Below are 24375 nucleotides of genomic sequence, written 5' to 3' on the forward strand. Positions count from 1 at the left end.
GGATTAGTAAGGTAAAATGAAAGACAAGAACAAGACTGGCTTGGTGATGGGGATAAAACAATAAGAAAGTGGAGAAAACAAATAAAGATAGAGAAAAATAGTAAAATTTTGCTGATGAAAAAGAAATAGCTGTGAGAGAAATTGCAGAGAAAAAGTAAAGATTTGAAAATGAGAATTATCAAGTACTAAACACTGAAATAACAGAAGATGGAAGATTAAGCAACACATTATATCAATAAGTAGAGTTAACGGGGCAATCTTTACAAAAGCATGATGGATTAGGGCTTTATTGGAAATTTTAAAAAAGTGATTAAAGTCAGTCAGACCAATTAAGAGATGGATTAATAAAAATGAAATTTTATTGTTAAGGTGCATAATAATAAAACAAGGTTTTTGATGAAGAGCAATTGAGGAACATAAGAAGATTTGGAATGTACTCTGACTTAAAATTGATCAATGAAGTTTCAAATACTAAAGTAAGAAACTGTTTCACTACCAAAAACCAATCGACATTAATATTTCTTGACAAAGTCATATTAACATTATTGTAGAAACAACAGTACAATCCTGTCAATGGTTGCAACAAGTCAATAAGATTCATATGAAAGCCTATAAAATGAAGTACTATAAAACATTTTGACACAGGATACCCCTGGCTAATGGAGTGAAGAATATGTTTTGCTGAACATTCACTTTGTTCATATTGTAAGTAGTCTCAGCCTAGAATTGTAAGATATGAAAGTGAAAGAACCATGTTACAGAATCTCACAAAAAAAGCAATTATTAAGCTACAAATAATAGCATATTAAAGTCTTCTGCAAATATGTTTAAGAGTTCAGACACTCAATCAATTCAAAACTGACATTAAGGCAAAACTAACAGGAATTCAATGAATAATTCCATAATGGGGAATTGTCTGATGAGTACTTCTACTAAACTAGAAAAAGAAAATGTAGAATAATAATGTATGAATACAAACAAATAAACATGTGACAAATCCTATAATTGGAGGAATCAAAAATTGAATAAATAGTAATAAATTGTTGGATATAATTTATTCCAAGAAGTGAAAAATAAATAAAAATCCAAGAAATAAGGTCATATATCTGAGATCACAATAGAATCATTACAGTTACTATTATATTTTAAGTATGCATATACGTGTTTTCAAAGTTTGATTTAATTGTCATCAATATAATCATTTGCTATGTAGAGACTAGATACCACTGATAAGGCGAACTAAACCAAAAGTTATGGTATAATACGATTAATTCCTTTTGTCTCTTGGGAGGCATAAACAACCAGATAATAAATCCAATCCTTTGCTGAGACAAAAATATAAAATAAAATTTATACTCATCTACCATCCACTAATAAATCAAACATTGGCATGGAAAATACAAAATAACAAAGAAAATAGATAAATACCAACACTTGCTCACATGTAAGATAAAATTTTATTCAGTCAATCTCAAACATTAAAATTTGATCAATATAATTTATTTCAAAAAGAGAAAAATAAATGAAAATTCAAGGAATAAAAAGAAAAGAAAAGACATCCTTTAAAAGTCCAAAATAAAAAAATTATACATAACTATAATAATAAAATTAACAAAAAAAGATTAAATCATTTTTCATTAATCTTAAGAACTGAAATATTATGATGTAATAAAAGATATAAAAAGCTATCAGGTCAATGACACCGATGCTAACATTATTACGTGACTCTGCCAAGTAAAAAAATTATTCTCATAAATTTTGCCTTTAGTGTTAAGTTTTAACAGAAAATTGTTAATTAAAAAATAAGGAAAATAAGGTCATAAATTCCACATTTTGTAATAAACCGCATGTCTTTTCTATTGTTTTTATTCATAACAAGTTAAAAATTTTTTTTAAATGTACTATCAGTAATATTCACAACTAATCTAGAGGTAATGTACAGTTTGTGAAAATAGTTTATAACAAATGAAATGTGACACTCATTTTATAAAATATGATTTAGAAACAAACAGTATCTTCAACTTTTTTTTTATTTGTGTTCTTAACTGCACCAATGCAAACATATTACATGTTCTAATATTAAAATAGTTATTAAATAGAAGGTATTAAATATACTACTGCTTAGTGGCTTATCTGAATATTACATCTGAATTACGACTATGGCTTTCTTCTGCTTTAAAAAATTTTGTACATGCATTCATGGATTAAAAAGAGAAACTGTTATATTTATTTTAAAGCTTATTACAAACAACACTTTTTTTAACAGCACCTCAGTGTTATAGGTAGTAGCATGTTTGTCTATAATTCAAAGGTTCTGTGTTTGATTTCCAGGAATAGAAAATTCATAATAAATTAACCCAAATATTTTAAACTTACAATATGTAATCAGCTAATGATCTTAGTACTTTATGCAACTTAAAAAATATTATATTAAAATATAATCAAAATAAATAACACTAACTTTTTTTTCTTTATGTATTTTGCTGTGCGCTTAATTTTCTACTTCATCAATATATTTTTTAACAGGCAGAGTTAACAGTTGAACTGAGAGGAACACCGACACCAACAGTAGCGTGGTATAAAGATGGATTAGAAATATTTAGCGGAAGAAGACATCGTATTATAACTGAGAATAATACTAGTACACTAATTATTCACCAAACTGCACTTAGTGATGAAGGTGAAATTAAGTGTACTGCTACAAATAGAGTTGGTCATGCTGTTACTAAAGCAACATTAAAAATGGAAGGTAAATTTATATGCAGATATATAGTAGAATTACACAATAATTGTAAAAGTAAATAATTTAGTATATTACTGTTATCAATAGTAACAAAATAAATGATTAAAAAATTTAAATGAGAAAAAAGGTTTAAATTTCAGATGAAATTTTTCTCAATGAAGAGATCTGATCATTTTTTGTTTAACTTGCATCTACAAGTTACACACAAAAAAACAATTATTTTAAATTCTCAATTAAAATTTTAGAAAAATTAAAATAATTCATATTGACCTTTTGATTGTAAATAAATTTTTGACCTTCTGAAGAAATGTCCACAAAATTAATTATTTAAAGAGAAAAATAAAAGGTTTTAATAAACTGAATTTTTTGACCTGTACTTTTCAGATAGGCACTTTAATTAATTAATTTGTTTACTTTAATTAATTAATTAATGTTTTACTAAAATGATTGTTTTAAAATTGTATACCCATTTTTATTTTTGCAGAGATTTAGAATTAAACAGAATTGAGAATATCTCTAATTTTTTATTTACAATAATGATTTACCCAAAGTACTTCAGCAGCAAGGAGTTTTATAAATTCCCAGTAACATAGCATTTAAAATTAGAAGCATTAATAACTTAATGAATTCCAGCAACCATTAATCTTCATTAAAATCTTAAATGAAATCTGTATGAAAGATAAGATCAATGAACTTTGACTTCTGAACAGACTGAATCTTTCTCTTTTGGTAACCAGAGGATCATTTCCCTTTCCACCTAGATCTACTGATGGCAATTTCATAACTCTTCCAAATCTGAGAACATTCTCCTTTAATAGTCTGCCTACTATTTGATTTCAATAAAGCTACAAGAACAAATTTCAGCTGGAACCACTTCCAATGGAAAATTGCCAATAATACAATTTATGGAATGCAGTTTAACATAGCGCTACTGATGAATACATCTGAGTAGATGTTTAATTTAATATTTGTTATTTATTTATCTGCAATTAGTAGTATTAAAAATTATAGTTTTTTATAAGCTAAAGGCTATTCAAAATGTTGGTAGTTTGTTATAAAACATGTACAGAAATTTTTCAAAAATAAAAACACAAAATGTATGGTCTATATGAAGAATGATAAGTTTTCTATTGTCAAGTACAGTATTAATTTTATAAATTAATACCTTTTAAGTAGTTTAAAAAATTAAAAATTATATTTTAATATTTTGTTAATTACTTAACTTTTCAGAAACAAATTACTGTGATACATAGTAAGTAATTAAACTAATATATTTCTGTACATCTTATTTATCTTTTTTTTTAAATAAAGCTCCTCCTAGCATACGATTACCACGTCAATATGAAGAAGGACTGTTATTCGAAAAAGATGAAGTAGTGCGTTTAAAAGTAACAATAGCTGGAAGACCTGTACCAAGTGTCAGTTGGTTACATAATGGAGAACCATTAACAAACAGTGGTCGTTATGAAATGGCATACACTGACAGACATGCAACATTACGTATGGATGAAGCAAGAAGATCTGATCGTGGTGAATATCAAGTGCGAGCTATTAACAAACTAGGTGAAGATGTGGCATCGTTTTTGGTTACTGTTACAGGTACTGTTAAATTTTTTTTTTCTATACCTCATTATAAATTATTTTAATTTAAATAAACAATTTATCTATAAAATAATCCATCCTTAAGAAAATAAACATTTTTAAGCAAATTTAGGTTTTCAACAAATATAAATTAAAAGTATTTCAGTCCTTAAACTTATTTAGCAATGCAACTGACACAATATAAAAAAATAATTGATTATACAATGAAGAATTGCTATTTAATGAATTTTATGATGAAAACATAAAAACAGAGAAAAAAATTGAAATATAATCAGACATTAAATTTTATAAATCTTTCAAACCATTTTAACAAGCTAACTTTACTTGACTCATATTTATAACTGGGAAGAATATAGGTGAGAAAAAAAATTCTAACAGGATTTATAAAAATGACCTATGAATTTTTTAATGACAGAAGTAATATCATATTCAGACTTTTAATTTGTCATTCTATAGAGTAATTAATAAAATGCTATTTTGAATGATTTATTTCGTCTTAAAAACTGCATCATCTAGATATTATCTATCTTATAATCATGGATTTATTTAGGTTACTTCTGGAATTCCTCATTATTCACAGAATCATCTTTAGTGATATCACTGTGATTTCTCGCTGAGTAGCAGCCTTGATTTCATCAACTAAATTCAATCTATTTTTAATATTTTTATGTTTGATATAATATTACCAAATAAAAAGCACATATTATAATGTTAAATGATCAACCAGCTACATAAAATTGTTATGATTTAAAATGGGACATTCAGGGAATATTATGAATAGATAAAAGGTTTTGCCATTTGGACACACAAGGACACCAACTTAATGGAAATAAATAGACAAATTAAAAAAAAAAAATTAATCTTTTGTTTTCAACAGTGAAACAACATCTACTTATAAAAAGTGGAATTCATATTCACGAATTCTCAAAAACAGAACTCATGAAAAAATCATTTTTCTCAAAAAAATTGTGAGATTACAATTCCAAAGTTTGAAACTAGTCATCAAACAGTATTTCTACAAAATTACTGTTGGTAAAGTTTCTACAGGTAAATATGTTATAAATAGCAAAATCTTGGTTTATTTCTGTTCCAGAGATGTGAAAATGAGCTTCATAACTCAAAAAGATCATGGCTCAACTAAGGAAACCTTCATGAGATGCTGTGTAAATACCATATTACTGCATTTAAAAACTACATAACCACCATTTTTGTACAGATAATTGTAAAAATTGACATATAATGTCTATTCCCTTAAGAGAATAATCATAAATTTCTAAATCAAAAATGTTGTAAACTGAATGATGTAGAGATGTGATATAAACTAACTAGATTTAATTTTTTTTTAAATTCTGATCCTACGTATTCATCCAGAAGATTTCTTTTTCAAAACAGAAGCTAATTTTAATCTCCATAATTATCATAATCTGATTAGAAATGCACAAATTTCATTTTAAATTAAAATGTCAGAATAAATATTCATTAAGCAAAACCTTTATTTTTTTAATAATACTCTATAAAAAAAGGCAACAATTACTAAGATGTCTTATTATTCTGTCAGAACTTCATTAAAAATTGGTCACCACGCTGGCTTTCCATTCAACTAGTCCTAGCTTAAATAGTTAATACATTATTGACATATACAGGAAATAGGTAGAAAAAATTTGTTTGCTTTAAGATTGGACCAGAATTAAAAACATGAAAAGAATCATGTACAAATAAAAAATGAAGACTGATTGATTGTTTATTAGGATATATAATAAAGCATTGTCATCTTTCAAACAAACAAAACCGATTCAAAAATTTGTTTTATTTTTCAGATCGACCACAATCACCTGGTAAAGCCAAAGTAGTTATGACATTAGGTAGATCAGTTACATTATCATGGACTGCACCTGAGGATGATGGTGGATGCAAGATTGGCAATTATATTGTTGAATATTATAGGGTAAAAAACAATTAAGTAATGGATACATATATAATAACAAAAAAAAGTTATTTAACTATAAAAAAATGGTCTTTAAAATAATAAGAAAGGTCTTAATAAGGCTTAATTCACACTTCATATTTTGAAGTGATTGAATAATATTTCCAAACTTATGCAATAGTTGAAAAGTCATTTAAACTTAGGCTCAACTAATTTATAGAATAGTAAAACTAATTTTTTATAATACACTAATAATAGATAATTAAATTTCAATTTTTTAACTTATAGACATTATATTCATTTCTTTTTAACTATACAATCTTCTTTAACCTAAGTTAAACAAATTAATATATTTTCTCTAAACACAACAAGCAAGTCAGGTTTTTAGCACTGTAGCAAACCTAAATCCCTCCCTAGTACCTTGTTATATTTTTGTTATTCACCAAACATTTGAAGAGACATTCCATTATTTAAATTAATAATACAGCGAAATCTGTTCAAAACGGACCCTGAACAAGATGGATACCTTCCCATTTTGAAAAATAATATTGTTCCTGATAAAAAAGTGAAAAAATCAATGTAATCATCCTGTTTATTACAGACCTCCATAGCACGGAAACGGAAAGTTAGGCACCCTGAATAATACGGAATATATACTGTATGAACTGTGGATATTAAGGAAGGAAAATTGTTTATTTTATCAGAATTTTTAGGTGATTAAAAATGACAGCAGCAAGAACGCTATCTACCGGGTTGGTCTAGTTGTGAACCCATCTTTCTAAATCAGCTGATTTGGAAGTCGAGAGTTCCAGCGTTCAAGTCCTAGTAAAGTCGGTTATTTTTACACGGATTTGAATACTAGATCGTGGATACCGGTGTTCTTTGGTGGTTGGATTTCAACTAATCACACATCTCAGGAATGGTCGAACTGAGACTGTACAGGACTACACTCATACATATCATGCTCATTCATCCTCTGAAGTATTATCTGAACGGTAATTGCCGGAGGCTAAACAGGAAAAAGAAAGAAAGCTATAAGGACGCTATGAAAGTCTACGAGAATTAGTGGTTAATGACGCAAGCAGAGAGCAGCTAGCTATATTGGCGCCATAGATATTCTACAAAAATAATGTCACTGTTTACTGAGTGGCAATTTTCTACTCTTTTTTTATGCAGTTGGATTTACTTGCTTGTAAACTAGTCATGTATGTCGAGTTCCCAAAGTTTGTTTTAGTTTTTTACTGCGTAACAATTAATGTGTTTTGTGCTTTACTGTATTCTTGTGCATTGTGTCTGTATCTTATTACTGTACCTTACTGTGTATACGTATCGGTTTATCGTAATTTTATAGATTTGATTTTGTTTTAAAATTCAACAAACTGTCTCGTAAAAACACAGCTTTAACACTAAACGAAAAAGTTAAAGTTAATGGATAAGTTTAAGTGCAGAAAAACTCAGATCTAAACACTTTAAAAATTGGAAAAATCACAGACGATTGGTTCAAAGGTATTGTAAATATGAAAAGACAGCTGAAAACTACTGGATATGAAGAAATAAACAACATGTTGTGGGAATGGTCTGTTAGCAGTAGAACTAACATTTGCTAATTTCTGGTCCTACTTTACAAAGCCAAGCTTTACTATTTACTAAAAAATTAAACAAACCTGATTTTAAAACTTCTAATGCACGGCTTGAAAGTTTTAAAAATAGACAACATCGTTTGGAATGAAGTTTGTGAAGAAGCCAGCGACGTCGATAAGTTTTTAATTGAGGGATGGGAGATAAAACTTTTTATCATTCTGGCTGGCTACGATCAAAAAAATAGTTTTGATGAAACGGAAATATCTTTTAGAACTCTGCAGACTAAAACGCTAACGTTTAAAGGAGAAAAATGTCAAAAGAACGTCTTACTGTCCTTCTTTGTGCAAACATGCCCGAGGAACTTGTAAAACCGCTCGTCAGCGGTAAATCGGCAAGACCACGGTGTATTTCTCACATTAATGTTAATAAACTCCCTGTGACTTGGCGTTTTAACAAAAAAGCTCGGAGAACTTCTCCTACAATGGAGGAATGGCTGAACAATTTTAATTCCAAAATGAAAATTCAAAATCGCCGTGTTATTCCTTGATAATGGATCTTGTCATCCTCATATAGATTTCTCTAAGGTTATATTAATCTGGTTTCCACCTACCACTACAAGCATCACACAATCATCGGATAAGGGTGTGATTTACACCATGAAAACCCTCTACAGAGGACTGGTGTTGCAATTGATTATTATGAAAACGAACGGTACGAAACGTGCTAACGAACTCGCGTAATCAGTTTCAGTACTGGATCACACGGTAGTAAAGAATGTAAAAGAGGAAACTGTAATAAAAGTTTTAAAAAAACTAAATTCTTATCGCTTCCCGATGAACAACTGTAATCTTAGATGAAGCAGAGAAAAATATAAGAATTTTAAAAGATCTGTGCAGTACTAATGAATTTGAAACAGGCTCTGCTACGTTTTTAAACTCTAACAGTTACTTGGCTACCAGTATTACGGCTAACATTGGAACTGAGGCAGTTTTGTCAATTCCACGGGAAGATAATGATGACATTGAACCGCCTACTGACGAAAATGAAGAAAACCGTACCAAACGTGGTGATTCAACAATTAATATTGAAGATACCGTCAAAATAAACTCATACTTCGATGCACTTCAAAACGCTTAAGTAACTTAGAAGTTTGCCGCAAGAAAAAACTGTACTGAGATTTTTGGACTATTTGTGTAAACCAGGTATTTCTTTAGAACAGCATACTGTTAAAGAAAAGACAAAGCAGGTAACATCGGTTGACATGTAGAAGTCACTCAAATAATCGTGATAAAAATTTAATTTAATCATATGTACTGTGCTTTTCAAAAAGTGTGTTTTTGTAGTCAGTTAGTGTAACGTTAACTGCGTAATAAAAATATCCAGTAAGCCTACATTTTGAATTATTTTAACAAATTATATACTGCCTACTTCTAGTGGATTACAGGATTATAGGAAAGTTGCCGCGTATTCTTAGCGTGACACATTATTATTTACCACAAACAGTACATAGTATGTTCATCATTATTATGAATGAGTAAAACGGAAACCTGTCCAAAATGGAAAAAATTCGATCTCGTTGTTTTCTGTTTTGAACAGGTTTCACTGTACGAGGCTTGTCTGAAACAAAAACAAAAGTTAGGGAATGGATTCGCGCATGCATTGAAAGGCATTACAAAAATTTCAGCCATTTTGGACGCTCAGTTGTTGTTTGCTAATCGTCTGAGTAAGTCATTGTGAGTGTTTTTGTGAAAATGGAAAAAATCATCGGGCCGTGATTAGATACTTGAATTTGAAAGGCAATAAGCCTACGCAAATTAAAATCGAGTTGGATTCTGTTTACGGGGACTCTGTCCACAATCATTTGCCACCGTGAAAAGATGGGCAGCTGAATTTAAACATGGTCGTACCACCTTGGCCGATGATGAGTGTATGGGACGGCCAAAAACCGCAACCACCACCGATATCATAGAAAAAGTTCATCAAATGGTACTGGACGACCGACGAATTAAGATTACAGAAATAGCAGAGACTATAGGCATATCGAAAGAACGTGTTTGTCATATATTAACTGAAGAATTGGATATGCGTAAGGTATCCGCGAGTTGGGTGCCGGCGTTTGCTCGCTTTAGACCAAAAACGCATTCGAATGAACATTTCCAAGGCCCTGCCGGAGCAGTTTAAGTAAAACGAGTCAGATTTTTTGCGTCGATTCATAACTGTAGATGAAACGTGGATCCACCACCAGTACACTCCTTAGACGAAACAACAGTCAAAACAGTGGACTGCAAAGGACGAACCTGCTCCGAAAAGGGCGAAGACTGTTCCGTCGGCCGGGAAGGTGATGGCGACTGTTTTTTTTTTTTTTTGGGATGGTAACGGAATTTTGTTTATCGATTATCTTCAAAAAGGTAAAACAATAAAAGGGCATTATTTCGCATCATTACTTAACAAACTGAAGACAGAAATTACGAAAACCTAACACATTTGAGGAAGAAAGTGCTTTTCCAGGACAATGCGCCTGCTCACACTTCGACGCCATGGCTAAAATTCACGAGTTGCACTTTGAATTTGTTAACCACTCACCGTGTTCACCAGATCCTGGTCCCAAGCGATTTTTTTCTTGTTTCCTAACTTTAAAGTTTCGCTTGGAGGAAAGAGATTTTCATCGGTGAAGAGGTTATCGCATACGTAAACGCCTATTTTTCAGAGAAAGACGCCAGCTACTGTTTGGAAGAGTTAAAGGGGTTAGAGATTCGCTGGAAAAAGTAAATAGACTTGAAAGGAGACTGTTGAAAAATAAAACTATATTTGACAGAAAAAAATGTCTTTCTACGTTAGCCTCAAAACTTTTCAGACAACCCTCGTATTAATTAATATTTCAATTTAATTGAAAAATTTATTAAATCATTTTTACACCATTTTTTCCATAATTTTTCAAAATATGTACTCCAGTAAAAATTAAAAAATAATTTCATTACTAAATACAAACTACAAACAGTAACAATACACTATATAGACAACTTGTTAAAAATAACTTTGGGTTTCTTCTTGAAAAGCAGAAAATCTTCATTATACATTATAAAAATAGTAATTCTTTCCGTTTTACCAAATTATCTGTTTGATTTGATCTATAGAAACAACTTTCACTTGCTTCTACAAATATTCCTGAAATACTTTTGGGTTTTCTCTATGCCATTTTTTAATTTGTCTTCTTCCTGAACATCTTCTCTTTCCCAGTTGAACTAATTTATTTTCAGCTACTCTTTCGTTCACTGTCTTCAGAATTACATGTCCAAACCAGTCAACCTTATTCAACTTTTCCATTCTTAGAGCTAGTTTAATATCCTCATCAATATTTCTTTCTTTGTCTTATCATTCATACGTTTTAAATTTTCATTTCCTTAGCATATATTTTTCCTTTTCCTTTACCGGTTCTCCATGTAAGAAATCATAATTTTTTCAGTCAAAATCAAGATATATCAAAAATCATAACTTAAAGTAACTGCATTTCTATGGGACATTATTATTATACAGCAGGTTACTCACAATCTGAAAAAATCCACCAGATTGTCAGATTCTCCTTCTAATTTCCTTTACCATACTCCTTAAAAAAAAACTTTTTACTACTTTCCAGCGTCTTCTAACTTTAAAGAGCCCCTCTTTTCTCAAACTTTGATCGGGAAACCTTATCTTGCTTTTCCTTCTACTTAATATTATTCCATTCTTTTGAATTTCTGTATTCCATACATATAGTTCTTGCACTTCCTCCTTGCTTTCTACAAGAATCATGATGCACATAATCACTTCCACACAGCAAATGATTGTTTCAGAAAACATGAAAGTAATATACAATAAAAAAATTATTAAAACCTTCGTTCACATTATATAATTTTTTTTTTAATTTCAGTTGGGATGGAACATGTGGTTGAAGGCAGCAACATGTCGACAATTAACAACACAGCTTGGAGATCTTATAGAAGGCTCAGAATATAAATTTAGAGTAAAAGCTGAAAATCCATACGGGGTCAGTGACCCTGGAGAAGAATCTGATATATTATTCATTCCTGACCCGCATAGAGGGTGAGTTTATTAAAAGTAATAGAAAAAAGAAAAACAAAATATACATAAATAACTAAATTTTATTTTAAGTAAAACTTTAATCAGAAGTTCATCATGAAAAAATATGTAGTCTGATTCAGTAAAGATCAGATCAATTGCACAGTGAACTGCCTTTAAAAAGTAAAAGATACTGGTCAAAACAATTAATTAATTCTCAGAGCTAGTTACTTAGTATTAATTCTAAATTTTCCTAAAAGTAAAAACAATATTTTATAATTTATTTCTATAAAAGATTTTCTTAAACTACATAATTATAATTTACTTTAAACTAGTCCTTTCCTTGTTTTTTAAATTACAAAAATTCTATTTGTAATGTTTTATCAATTATTATTTTTTTTAAAACATTAAATAGATAACATAATTCAATAATTAAACTTAAAAACTTTTTTGCTTAATTTTTACAGTTTACTAACACCACCAGAAAGACGTGAAAGAGGAGGATCTGAAGAAACCGATATAGAAGAATGGTTATTGGATCCTCATAAAAGACAACGAGAAACAACACCTGGTGGAAGTCCATCAAGAGAACATAAGAAGGTTAAAAAGAAACAAGAACCGCAAATGATAAGAAGAAAATCACAAGAAAAACAATTATTCCCAAAAAATACCCTTATGCATGAAGATAATGGTTATTTACCAGAACAAAAATCAACCGAATATAATACCGATTTAAATAAAGAGCTAAAAGACGCTCCTGTAGTACCTAAAAGAAGAGCAAAACGAAAACAAGAATTAAAAAGTAATGATGAAAACGAGGAAATAAAGCAAAAAATTGAAATTACTGATAAAGGTAAGACTGAAGAAAATCAGCAAAAGAGAGCCAAAACTGAAGATCTCCATAGTAGTTCAGAACTAATGTTAGTTCTGCTGCCTCAAAGTAGAGCTACTACCGAAGAAAGAGGTAAGCTTTATTATAAATATTAATAAATTATTATAATATGATATGACAGAAATTTCTTATAAAAGAAAATTTTAAATAAAATATCAATTTTGCATTATAATACTTTTTTTAACACACTTGCTGTGGGCCAAAATCCAAAAAAGTCATGACCCAGAGGCATATTTTTTTTAACTTTTTGAACTTATATTAGTACGATTTATATTTATATTTTAATTTATATTAATAAAATTTATAAATAAATAGTATATACTAAAAACTGAGCGTAATAATATCGTACAAATAATGTGTGGTTCATCACGCACATGAATTATTAGGTAGCTTGTAATTCATAGTATTCAGTTAAGAGATCGATCAAAATGTAGGTGTAAATATTTTATTTACCCAATAGCTTTTTGGGTAATAATTTACCATTCTTGGTATAAAAATATATTTTTATAGGTTAAATATATTACTTCAAGTACAGTATGTCATTTCTAAAATAAATAAAAATTTTTTTTTATTTAAGCAACCATTAAATTATTAACTTGGTAGCTGTCATTGCTTTACATGAATTTATATTATTTTAAAATAAACTACAACATAAAAATGCATTTAAAAAAATTGCAACATTTGTTGTATTAGTAACTACACTCAGTATCTTACTCAAAAGTATAGGCTTGGCATTTTTCAAACGTTCACCTTTTTCATCATATATATATATATTTATAAAATCATAATAACTTTATAAAATCAATCCTTTCGAGAATCATATTCCTCTGCACTATACAAATTATATTAATCTGATCAACCCAAGTACAGAATAATATTAAAAATAGGATGACACCTACCTTATTCAGTAATTCAAGCGAGAGCACTTTCGTGAGTCCCTCGCATCATCAATTGCTCTATAGCATATTATATTATAATTTACATATTATATGCATATTACATATTTTTTTAAACTTTTTCTGAAAACAATGTTTAAAACAAAACATTGTTCTTTGATGATAGTTTTTAAAACAGTTCATCTATATATCTATACCATTAACAATTTTTTAGATTCTTATTTCTAGTACCCTGAATGGGTGTTTACCAATTTTATTTTAATGATGTTGCTTTAACACAAATACTTTTATATGTGCACTTGCAAAATAAAAACTAAATCCATACATGTGTTGTAAATATTTATACATATGAAGAAAGCAGAAATAACCTATAAATTTAAGAAATTTTACCGTAAAAATTGTTTCCAACAAACATTTTCAATTAATTTTGATCAAAGACCAAATATGTTGTGACAAGAAATTGCAGGAGTCACTCAAGTATTCTAGAGTTCATCAGTGTACTGTGGGAGATTATAATTTAAGAGAATAAGACAAAAACTGGTAAGAATTAATTAATATATGAGTTACCCTGTTTTTAAAATCGATTGCATTTCAGTTATGTATATTGTAAATAAACATGAGTAGCAGTGTTACTATGTAATAAAATGTTATAAAAACATCCAGTTATATATATATATATAATGAAACTGTTTATAAAAATACCATCCACTGTAAATAAATTTCAAAATAAATGAACCATAAAAATAACATAGTAAAATTTAAACTAATAAATTTATCTCATTTGATGGTTTTTTTTTTATTTCTTTTCTGTGTGAGTTCCCCACAGCAACAATCACATACGTTGTAAATAGAACGTAAATAAAAAATATGTAAATATTTTAAACATTAAAAAAATCCTATATTTACCTTAAAAACTAAAGGGCATGGATTTAAACAACTTGAAATTAAAATAACGAGATAAAAATTTCAAAATATAACATAAAATATCATAAATATAAATGTTTTCATAAAACTTGATGTTTCTGCTCAACTTTGATAACAGTTATCAATGAATTACAGTAATTCATTCAACGGCTGAAGTTGAATTAAATTAATATTGACTATAACATGAGCTGACATTCTGTTTTGTACATGCTGCACTCTTGGACAATGCCATCAAATTAATCTAGAGATAGTTTTAATAAAATGTTATTTTAATTAGAAAAATTTCATTATAAACTTAATGATATATTATTATTTTTTACAATTTATAAATATCTGAACTATGCTTTAAAATCTTTATTTCTTCATCAAAAAGTCAACAAAATCAGTATATGTTAAGTTAATTTTTGCTTGGAGCCATGAAATTCTCTTGAAGATTCAAGTATGACTTTTTGATGAAGAAATAAAGATTTTAAAGCATAGTTCAGATATTATTTAAATTGTAAAAAAAAATAAAAAGTTAAGTTTTGCTGGATATTGGAATGGTGATTTTTTTTTCATTTGGCCTTTTTAACATTTGCAAAACCTACCATAAAATAAAAAACCATAATACCAAAATATAAAATTTAACTCGCAGATAAATGCAAAAAATGTTTAGTCTTCCTTAAAATAATTTGCATATGCTTTGGCGACACATTGGTGGTGTTATGTATTTTTTAGCTGAATAAGAAGCTTTCCATCTAGCTGTAAGCAATCTGTCAAATCAAATGTCACCAAAACAATATTATTTGTTCCAATAGCTGCAAATTCTTAATATAAATCCAAAATAAATAGTCTAGGATCAACTTTACTTTTACTAACTAATAATATATACTATGATTATTTTTTTCTGTAGACAAACATATCCTTTCTTTAAAGTGGAAAGTAACCAGTTTCTTTAAATTGTATTAAAATAAACATTTACATTTTTTTAAATCAATACCTTTAAAGTTATTTCTTGTGTAATACAGCTACGTTGCAAAAAGAGTTTTGGAATCTTTTCGAGGAATTACATCTGTTATTTAATATGCACTAGACATGCTATAAAAATATGAAAGTATGATTTTATAATCTCTATTTAATACTATAATAACTGAGAATGTAATCTCAGATTATTCTAATACAGAGAATGGGTACGGTCAAGCAATATAAGACAGATAGGAAGAAATATTCTAGCATCTAGTTTACTTTAAGCACTACTATACATCTATTCAATGTTAAATATTAGCAGTATGGAGTTACTCATGGAACTGGCAACTGCAATAAGTATTGTTCAACTTGACTGATCTTAAGAAGCTGGTTTAGTAGATTTGATTGAACTTTAATATTTATTCTAATTTCTCAACCTTTTACATGCAGAATTATAATCACTGAACTGTTCCAGATGTTCTGGAACAGCTCAATGAATCTAAAATTAAACATTATAAGAGGAGAAAGTTATCATCTTGCCCAAAGCCATCCAACCCAGGGATCACCTTTCTAACCTATATATTACAAAATTATAACATATATATATATATATATATGTGTGTGTGTGTGTGTGTGTGTTACAATTTTGGATATAAGAATTACATTAGATGTATACATCTTACATCCATAATTATCACTGATAATAGTTCATACTGATCTGTGATAGATACTTCGTGGATGCATTGTTCTAAGTTTAACATATTTAATCCCATGCCATTTAACTTGCTATTAGTTGGTGCTACACATGCAAATTGCTAAATGTAGCAATTACAAATTAGAAGTTCAAATTTATTTACATAAAAATTCAGTTATGTATAAAAATAACTGATTTTTTATAAACAAAACCATTTTCTTTTTTTTTTTAATTAAAAGTTTGACTGTATATAAATTATATAAAGTTACTTTAAAGAATCAGGAACTAAAAACTCAAAAATAACTTATACTATATAAATATAAAAATAAGTGAAATAAATTTTAATTATAAGGATTTTAAATAAGAATTTGATAGTGCTAATATTATTATTATTATTATTAATAATAAATTAGCAGTGTTCTTGGGCTCTCCACAAAAACCTTTAAGAAAACAAAATTGTTCTGGAACATGGTTTTTTGGATTTCTCTTATGATGAACTAAAACATAAACCTACTATTACTTCTGTAATCTGTCCCAGGTTCAAACCCTGGTCAAGCATGGCATCTTTTCATATGATACCAACTTCCACCGGGCTAATGACCGCAGCTGTTGATGTGGTCATTACTCACACTCCTTCATGACCAAAAAACAAAACAAAAAATCATAAAACTTCTGTAACCCAAATATGGGACCTAAAGTGATAACTGTCCAATCATATTTTTTAACTGATTTTGCTGCAAAATAATAAATTGTTTACGGAGTTTTTTATTATCATTGTCAAAGAAGTGGATAATGAAGGAAGTGGAAGCCATAAGGAAGAAAGTTCAAGGAAATACCAATAGTAGTAATCTGTATCATTTCATATAATATATCGTATCTTGTTTGTTTGGCTTCCTTAGATTGACAGTCGATGACTGCAGTAATGCAATCTACTTCAAAGGGTTGTGTTTTTTTTGTAAAGTTTCTTTTGTCAGTTCCTTACTGCAATGTGTGATTTTTTTTGTTTTTTTTTTGTGATAAGTCTGTAGTTTATCAAAATGTGTGATGCAGAACATAGATTTACTATCATGTGTATAGAACCAAATTGAAAGCATTAGAGCATATACAAAAAGATGATTCAATAAAAACCATTTTATCCCTTTTATTTTTTAATTTCATTACCTTGGATTAACAAAAAATTTTGCTAATCAGCCAGGTTTCATGTCCTAGGAAGCCCAAATATAAGGTAGTCCACTGTATTCACATCATTTTCATAAAATAATAAACTTTATAAGAACAGTAAACAGTGTTGTAATACGTAGTACAGAAAGTGTTATAAGCACTTATTTACAGATTATGGAAGTTTCTTACAAATATAGAACAAAAATGTCCATCAAATACAGATAAAGTATGCAATATCTTGATTATACCAATAGTATTAGAAAATAATTTTAGATGCTCCACTTTCACAGTTATTATACAGACAAAAAACAAACGTAATTGTCATCATGTTTGTAATTAAGATGAAATTTATTAATTATTCATAAATTTAAAAAAAATAATTTATTTATTAAAATAGAAATGTATTATTATTATAATATTTTACAGAATCTACTAAGAAGGAGATCATTGATTCATTAAAAGATGAATCGGCAGGCATAGCACCACCAATATCAATATCAGCACCTGAATTAGGAAGTATTGAGCCAGAAAGAACAATGAACAGGTTATGGGTAAGTTCAACAGAATTATTACACGAAAGAGCATTGGCAAGATTTTATCAAGAAGTAGCAGAAGAAGAGGCAGAAAAAGCACTACAAAGACGATACAGTTTCGAACGTAGATCATCATCACGTTCCCGTGAAATATCACAATTTATACGAAACAAATCAATTACTGGTTCAGATGAAATGTTAAAAGAAAAAATCTCAAAACATCTTTTGTTACCGGATGAAAAACAATATTCAAAATTTGAAACAGATGAAAAAGATAATCAAACATCAGATGAATTTAATAAAATAGAATATACTCAAGATTTAAAAGAAGATGATGAAAATTTTCAACTAAAAGCAAAGAAAGAATTACTTCAACCACAAAACTCAGAAGAAGAAGAAGAAGAAGAAAGTAAAATTACACAAGACGAAGTGGAAGAATCAATCAGTGAAGAATCAGACATAGAAGATGATGAATATATGGGAGAAACAGAAGGTTATGAAATAGAAGAAGAAGAAGAGGAAGATGATGAAGAAGAAATGGAGGAAGAGGAGGAGGTTGAGGAAGAGGAAGAAGAAATAGAAGATGATGATATTGATATGTTAGGAGAATCTGAAGAGGAATATGATGAACGACCACCATACAACACTGAGGAAGAAACATATCATCCACGAAGTATGACACCAAGGACAGGAAAATTTACATCAGCTTCACCATCATCATCATCATCAATAACAAAAACAAACACAATTGTTGACAACTTACAAAGTGTAACGGACGTTGCTACAGCTATCGTTAGTCATTCCATTAAAGTTCCAATAAAATCAAACACTATGCTGAAACCACCTGAAATACCACGATCAATGGTTAGAATTGAAGTAACACCACCTCCAGGAGATGATTTAACATCAATAAAAGAAAAAATCTGTACAAAACAAGAGGAATTAGGTGAAACTAAAAAGCATATAGTAAAACCAATAATTAAAAAATCAGCTTCACCTAACCGAGAATATTCCCCGACTAATGTTCACTTTAAATCAGAAAAAGAAGAAAAAATAACAAATGTAACCACAGCAACAACAAACAAATATTCACCCCCACGATTCACACCAGATGGAAGACATTTACCAAACTTAAATGCACCGATACCAAAACCAATATTAAAAATAAGAGATCATTCACAAGAAAGATCAATAACCGATGACAAAAAGAATAATAGTAACAACTTAAAAATAAATACAGCACCATTAGCTGAAGTAGAATCAGAACTAAATATAATCACGAAAAACGAACCAACAGAAACGAAAATTAACTCTGATAATAATGTAACAGATAACACTAAACTAAAGAAAAAACAAGTAAGAATTGAAGAACCTGAAAATAAAAAATTATATGATATTGATGAAAGTGATATTGGAATAACAACTGCAGGTGATATCGCACGTAACAGAAGACGTTCACCGCGATCATCATTTGTTGATTCATCAGATCCGACAAAATGTTTAATACATCATTATAGTGATATCGTTAGAGAATTTGGACGTGTAAGAAAAGTTCCAACAACATTGTATTTAAATTATGATGACCTAAAAGCTGCCGCACAAAAGTCTGAAGATAATTTGTATGATCCTCTTTTAGCAAATACTGAGGAAAGTTTACCAGAAAAAGAAAAACTTGATGAAGAAGAGAATTATATGGAAAAAGAAAAAGATGATGAAACAAACAAATATAATAATAATAAAAACAATCAAAATGAACAAGAAAAAGAAGAGAATAGAACTATATTTGATGATGATGAACCCGAACTAGAATTTCTAATGGAATCTGCAGAAATAAAAGAACTACCAAAACTCATTTTATTAAAAGATGTATTTCTTAAAGAAGGGCAACAAGAACCAATAAAAGAAGAAGAACAACAAGTAAAAGAAGAAGAAGAGGAGGAGAAAATAATTAGAGATGTAATAGTATATGAAAATAATTTAACAAAAATAGCAGAAAAGAAAGTTCGTTCATTTTTTGACTACTTAACAGATGTTGCAATGTTTTTTATAGCATGTTGGTTATATGCATTTAATGATGAACGTTTAGCTATACCAATATTAATAATAATGATATACAGACAAGCTAAGGAAGCAACTGTATCATATGTAAAAAGAAAAATTGCAAACTTACCAAAATTACCAAGACTGCCTTGGAGAAAAAGACAATAAGTTATATGTTTCATACTTTCTGCATTGTAAAAATGATATTTCAAAAACCTATTACTTTCCTAACCATATGTATAATTTATAAGAACAGTGAAAAAAGTTATTTAATGAAAATTACAAAATGTTTATGATAAACATATTGTATACGTAAAATACACTAATTATATTAATTTTTAAGGTGTTATACAACTTATTCAGTTTCAGATAAGTTTTTAATTCCATTATTAATATTATTATTCATAATCAATTTACAGTACTTCTTTTATTTCTTATACAGTTGTTATTTACAATAAGTTTATTGATTTATGATAAAAGAACACTGTTAATTTTGAGTTAATTAGAATTCTGTACATTATTATTCAGTGTCAAAATGTAATATTCTATAACATATTAAACAATTTTAAAACAATAAATGAAACTTACAATTTATTGAATATATTTATTGGACATAATTTCTATTGAATATACAATACCATTAGTGAATGTAAATAATATCAGTAAACTAAAATCACAAACTAAATTAACTCAAATGGTATTGGTATAAAACTCAAATAGTACAATAAAAACAGTTTTTTTTATTTTATTTTTAAACCACTTAATTTATTTTCTTGGATTGTGTCTGTAATTATTTTTTTTAAAATTTATTAATGGTGATATAAATAAATAATATCTGTAATATATTTAATTTGTGTGTGAATGATCTTGTTCTTCTCTTCATTTTATAGTAACATGACAACTAAACGGAATTAACAAGTCATAATTTTTAAGCTATAATTAAGTTACAGTCAACTAAATAAATAAAAATCTTACTTGGCCCTACAATAAAATTACTTGAATAACATTTTAATGTTGAAATGGACAAATTTATTTGACTGCTAGGATTCAGTTCAATGATTTGAATTAAATAATTCATGTGAAAATAAAATGGTTAATCGTTTCCACTCATTTCAATTAAATTAGGAGGGGAAATACACAGTTCAGCTGAACATTTTGCTGTTTATATGTATCCCATCTAAACTATACTCTTACATTATTTCTAAGAAAGATAATGCATATGTGAACAAAAACATACAGGATCATTTAGGCCATAAAAAATAAACGCGTGATGAATTTATCTGAAACAGTAGTTTAGCTATTATACAAGCTGATCATCAAAGATATTCTTTTGTCCTGAAAGCACATTTCCATGTAACTAGAAAGCATGTAATTATTTATTTTTCAAATGGTCAAAATACCATCACAAAAGAATCAGGAAATTCAATTCAGAAAATACTAAGAGATTCAATTTGGTAATTGAAAATGATTCAAAATGTAATGGGCAAAGTTGAATCACTAAACAATCATTAAAAGTATTTACATTCCATGGCTGCTAAATGTCAGTAAGTGTTTAGGACACAAATTATTTAATTTTCATAGACAGTAGGATTACATTTCTTCATGTTACAGCAAAGATGTGACTACCAGAATTACAAACCAATCAGTATGTTTCTAAAGTCAAAAATAAAATTGTAGATTCATAACTACTACAGACTACTTTATTCCCCAAACCATCTAGGTATTCTGTTTTAACAACTCATTTTAAAAATCTAACAACTGAAATACCGCACAGTCTTAACAAATATGGCCAAATCGGGAACAACTCGACATCTTATGTAATAATATTCATGCAGTAAACCTTGTGAACACTAATTCGATCAATACCCGCTAAACACTATTTTCGTTTAATAAATATTACCCCTAAATCGTAATATTAACGATTTAATCGTTAATCAAAAATGGTTAAAGATGTTACAAGAATTTTCAGCGTAAAATCAAGTTTTATAATTTTTCTTTAAAACACACTAAAATGTTTGATTTATCTTTTTCCAATTTTTCCCCCCAAGACATAACCGGTTGTTTGAAATCACCAATTTTTTTGGAAAATAATTTCATCATTCATTTCCCGTACTACTTTTATATGATATACGATTTTGCTTTTGTAATGTTAAAAAGAAACCTTAAAAGATAATATTTTATTTTGAAATCACCGTGTCAAGAAGTTCATCCCATGCAAGAGTTTCCCAAGCACTGCCCGAAAAACTTTAATAACCCTTTACATCCCAGTCGGATTTTTAGCACTTATTAATTTGAATGAATCTGCATTTATCTAACAAATAAAGAAGTTTTATACTTACCATTCATGTAACATCTAATCATTTATTTCAACATTATATTCACGTTCTCTTATCACTATTTAAACCATCTACATTTGTACATTTTTCACTTGTAATTTAATATCAGCTGCAGGAAAATCAACTGCACAGGAAAATCAGGCCATGATCCAGAAATCGATAGCTTAGTGCCATTATTTTTCTTGAAATTATCGATCGATCGAAATGAATGACACTCGAGAAAGAGATAGTCGCTCGCTGATTACATTATAGTGCAAATTGAATTAATTTCTTTTCAGTAAAATACTTGCTAGGATCAAAGATTACCTAATTTTTCTGATATTGCCATCAATCTGTGTTTTTTTTATTACGTCTATAAAAAAGGTTTTTCAGTATCAACTTTCTTTCTTGGTTTTATTTATCTGTATGCTTTCATTTTAATCAACTCAATATTATCATGGAAGAAATGAATGTTTAATAATTAGAAGTAGACCTACTTGCTCATTAGATCACTATATGAAGTAGTGCTACTGGTCAAATTATGTTAATATTAATTTTGCTATGTCTGCCCAGTATAATAAGTTTAGTTTGAAATAAACGTAAACACATAATTTTTTTCAATACTGAAAAAATTGCCTTTAATAAACTTACCTACTAAAAGCCACTACAGGCTAAGAATCTCACATTTATTTAGTACTTTTAGCTAAACTATTAAGCAATTCTAAATTATATGTTCCTTTAAATCACAAAGTGTTTTGATGTGTTCTAGACATAGAATACATGTATTAATTATGAAGTAACATACTTATAATAATAAATTTTTTTAACATGGCTTCTGCTGATAATTTTAATAAAATAAAAATAATTAAAAATTGTTATATTCACCTTACCTGCAGAAAAGATAATTACACAGTCATGACTAGGTAATTATTTTAATTTTTGACATATTATTTTTATCTCCTGGTGTTGGTCTGAAATATACCGATAGATTTGAGAAAACACACCTTCTTTGCTGGTAAGGTGGACATAAAAATTTTTAATTATTTTTATTATATAATTATAACAGTTAAAAATTATCTAATTGCAATAAAAAATGTTTGGGGGCACTTTTGTTGCTCTCAAGTGTTACTCTTTGTATTATACAATCTAGAATGGTGTTTTTATGTACTATATGTAAACAATATATATAATTTATTATTAATATTATTCCTTTCTTATTTTTAAAAATTTTAATGTTTGTATAATTAAATTTAGGATAAGATTTTTTATGCATGTAATACTGCACAATGTTTATACAATAAAAAATAAAAGTTTTATAAAATGTTCACTTGTTTTTAAATTTACCCGTATCTATATATTTTTAAATTATTTTTAATTTAGCACATTAGTAACAGTGTTAACTGCAATGATAGGCATTTGGATCATCCTTGAACTTTATCCAATTTTTAGCTATATTACTTAAGATTTTATCAAAGCAATGACTTAGAAATTAACTTTTATAATTATAAAAAATATTTTTTTTTGAAAATTTTCACTAAAGTGAAGGGATAGGTTTTATTTAGCTTTTATTTTTTCTATATTTTTAGTTACTTAAAAAAAAAATAGGAGTAACATTTTTAGAGATAAATAGAAAAAAAATTAATAAATAATAAGCACCTAACTTTAGTATAGTTGTAAAATGACTACTTAATATATTAATTAAATAAAATATTATTTATATTTTACAAACAATAAATACAAATTATTTATTTAATATTTAGTTTATATATTGTAACAAATAATAAAAAAAAAAGTCTAATAGCCATAGGGTAAAAAATAAAAATAATAATAAAGGCTGAGAGAATACAAAAATCACTGGCCTGCAATGCAGATCGTAATTTGAATGTAATTTATATGTACCTGATATGGAATGGAAACTCACATCTGTAAAGTTTTATGTATAATAAAATCTTGTTACTGATTAGGTAAATGAGCTACAGTTAATGTCTTTCATTAAAGAATGATTTAAGGTGAAGTAACTGCCTACTCAGAAAAATTTTGACTAAGATGTACATTATAACTCAAACATA

General features: G+C 28.1%; 1 protein-coding gene and 1 long non-coding RNA gene across 2 annotated transcripts in view; one reads left to right on the forward strand and one right to left on the reverse strand.

Annotated features, from left to right (window-relative positions):
* The window catches only part of LOC142329551 (uncharacterized), a 49063-nt gene extending 26596 nt beyond the window's left edge, over positions 1–22467 (reverse strand). Inside the window, exon 1 of the long non-coding RNA XR_012757516.1 lies at positions 22331–22467. This is a non-coding gene — a long non-coding RNA (uncharacterized LOC142329551). The remainder of the gene's footprint in view (positions 1–22330) is intronic.
* The window catches only part of MnM (myomesin and myosin binding protein), a 58802-nt gene extending 35171 nt beyond the window's left edge, over positions 1–23631 (forward strand). The window contains exons 4-9 of the mRNA XM_075374221.1: positions 2527–2749; positions 4055–4342; positions 6163–6290; positions 11758–11930; positions 12374–12870; positions 17845–23631. Coding sequence (XP_075230336.1) covers positions 2527–2749; positions 4055–4342; positions 6163–6290; positions 11758–11930; positions 12374–12870; positions 17845–20159 — 3624 coding nt within the window. The 3' untranslated portion in view covers positions 20160–23631. The remainder of the gene's footprint in view (positions 1–2526; positions 2750–4054; positions 4343–6162; positions 6291–11757; positions 11931–12373; positions 12871–17844) is intronic.
* Positions 23632–24375: the final 744 nt, after the last annotated feature.

The sequence above is a fragment of the Lycorma delicatula genome, chromosome 8, assembly GCF_047948215.1.
Source record: "Lycorma delicatula isolate Av1 chromosome 8, ASM4794821v1, whole genome shotgun sequence".
NCBI lineage: Eukaryota > Metazoa > Arthropoda > Insecta > Hemiptera > Fulgoridae > Lycorma > Lycorma delicatula.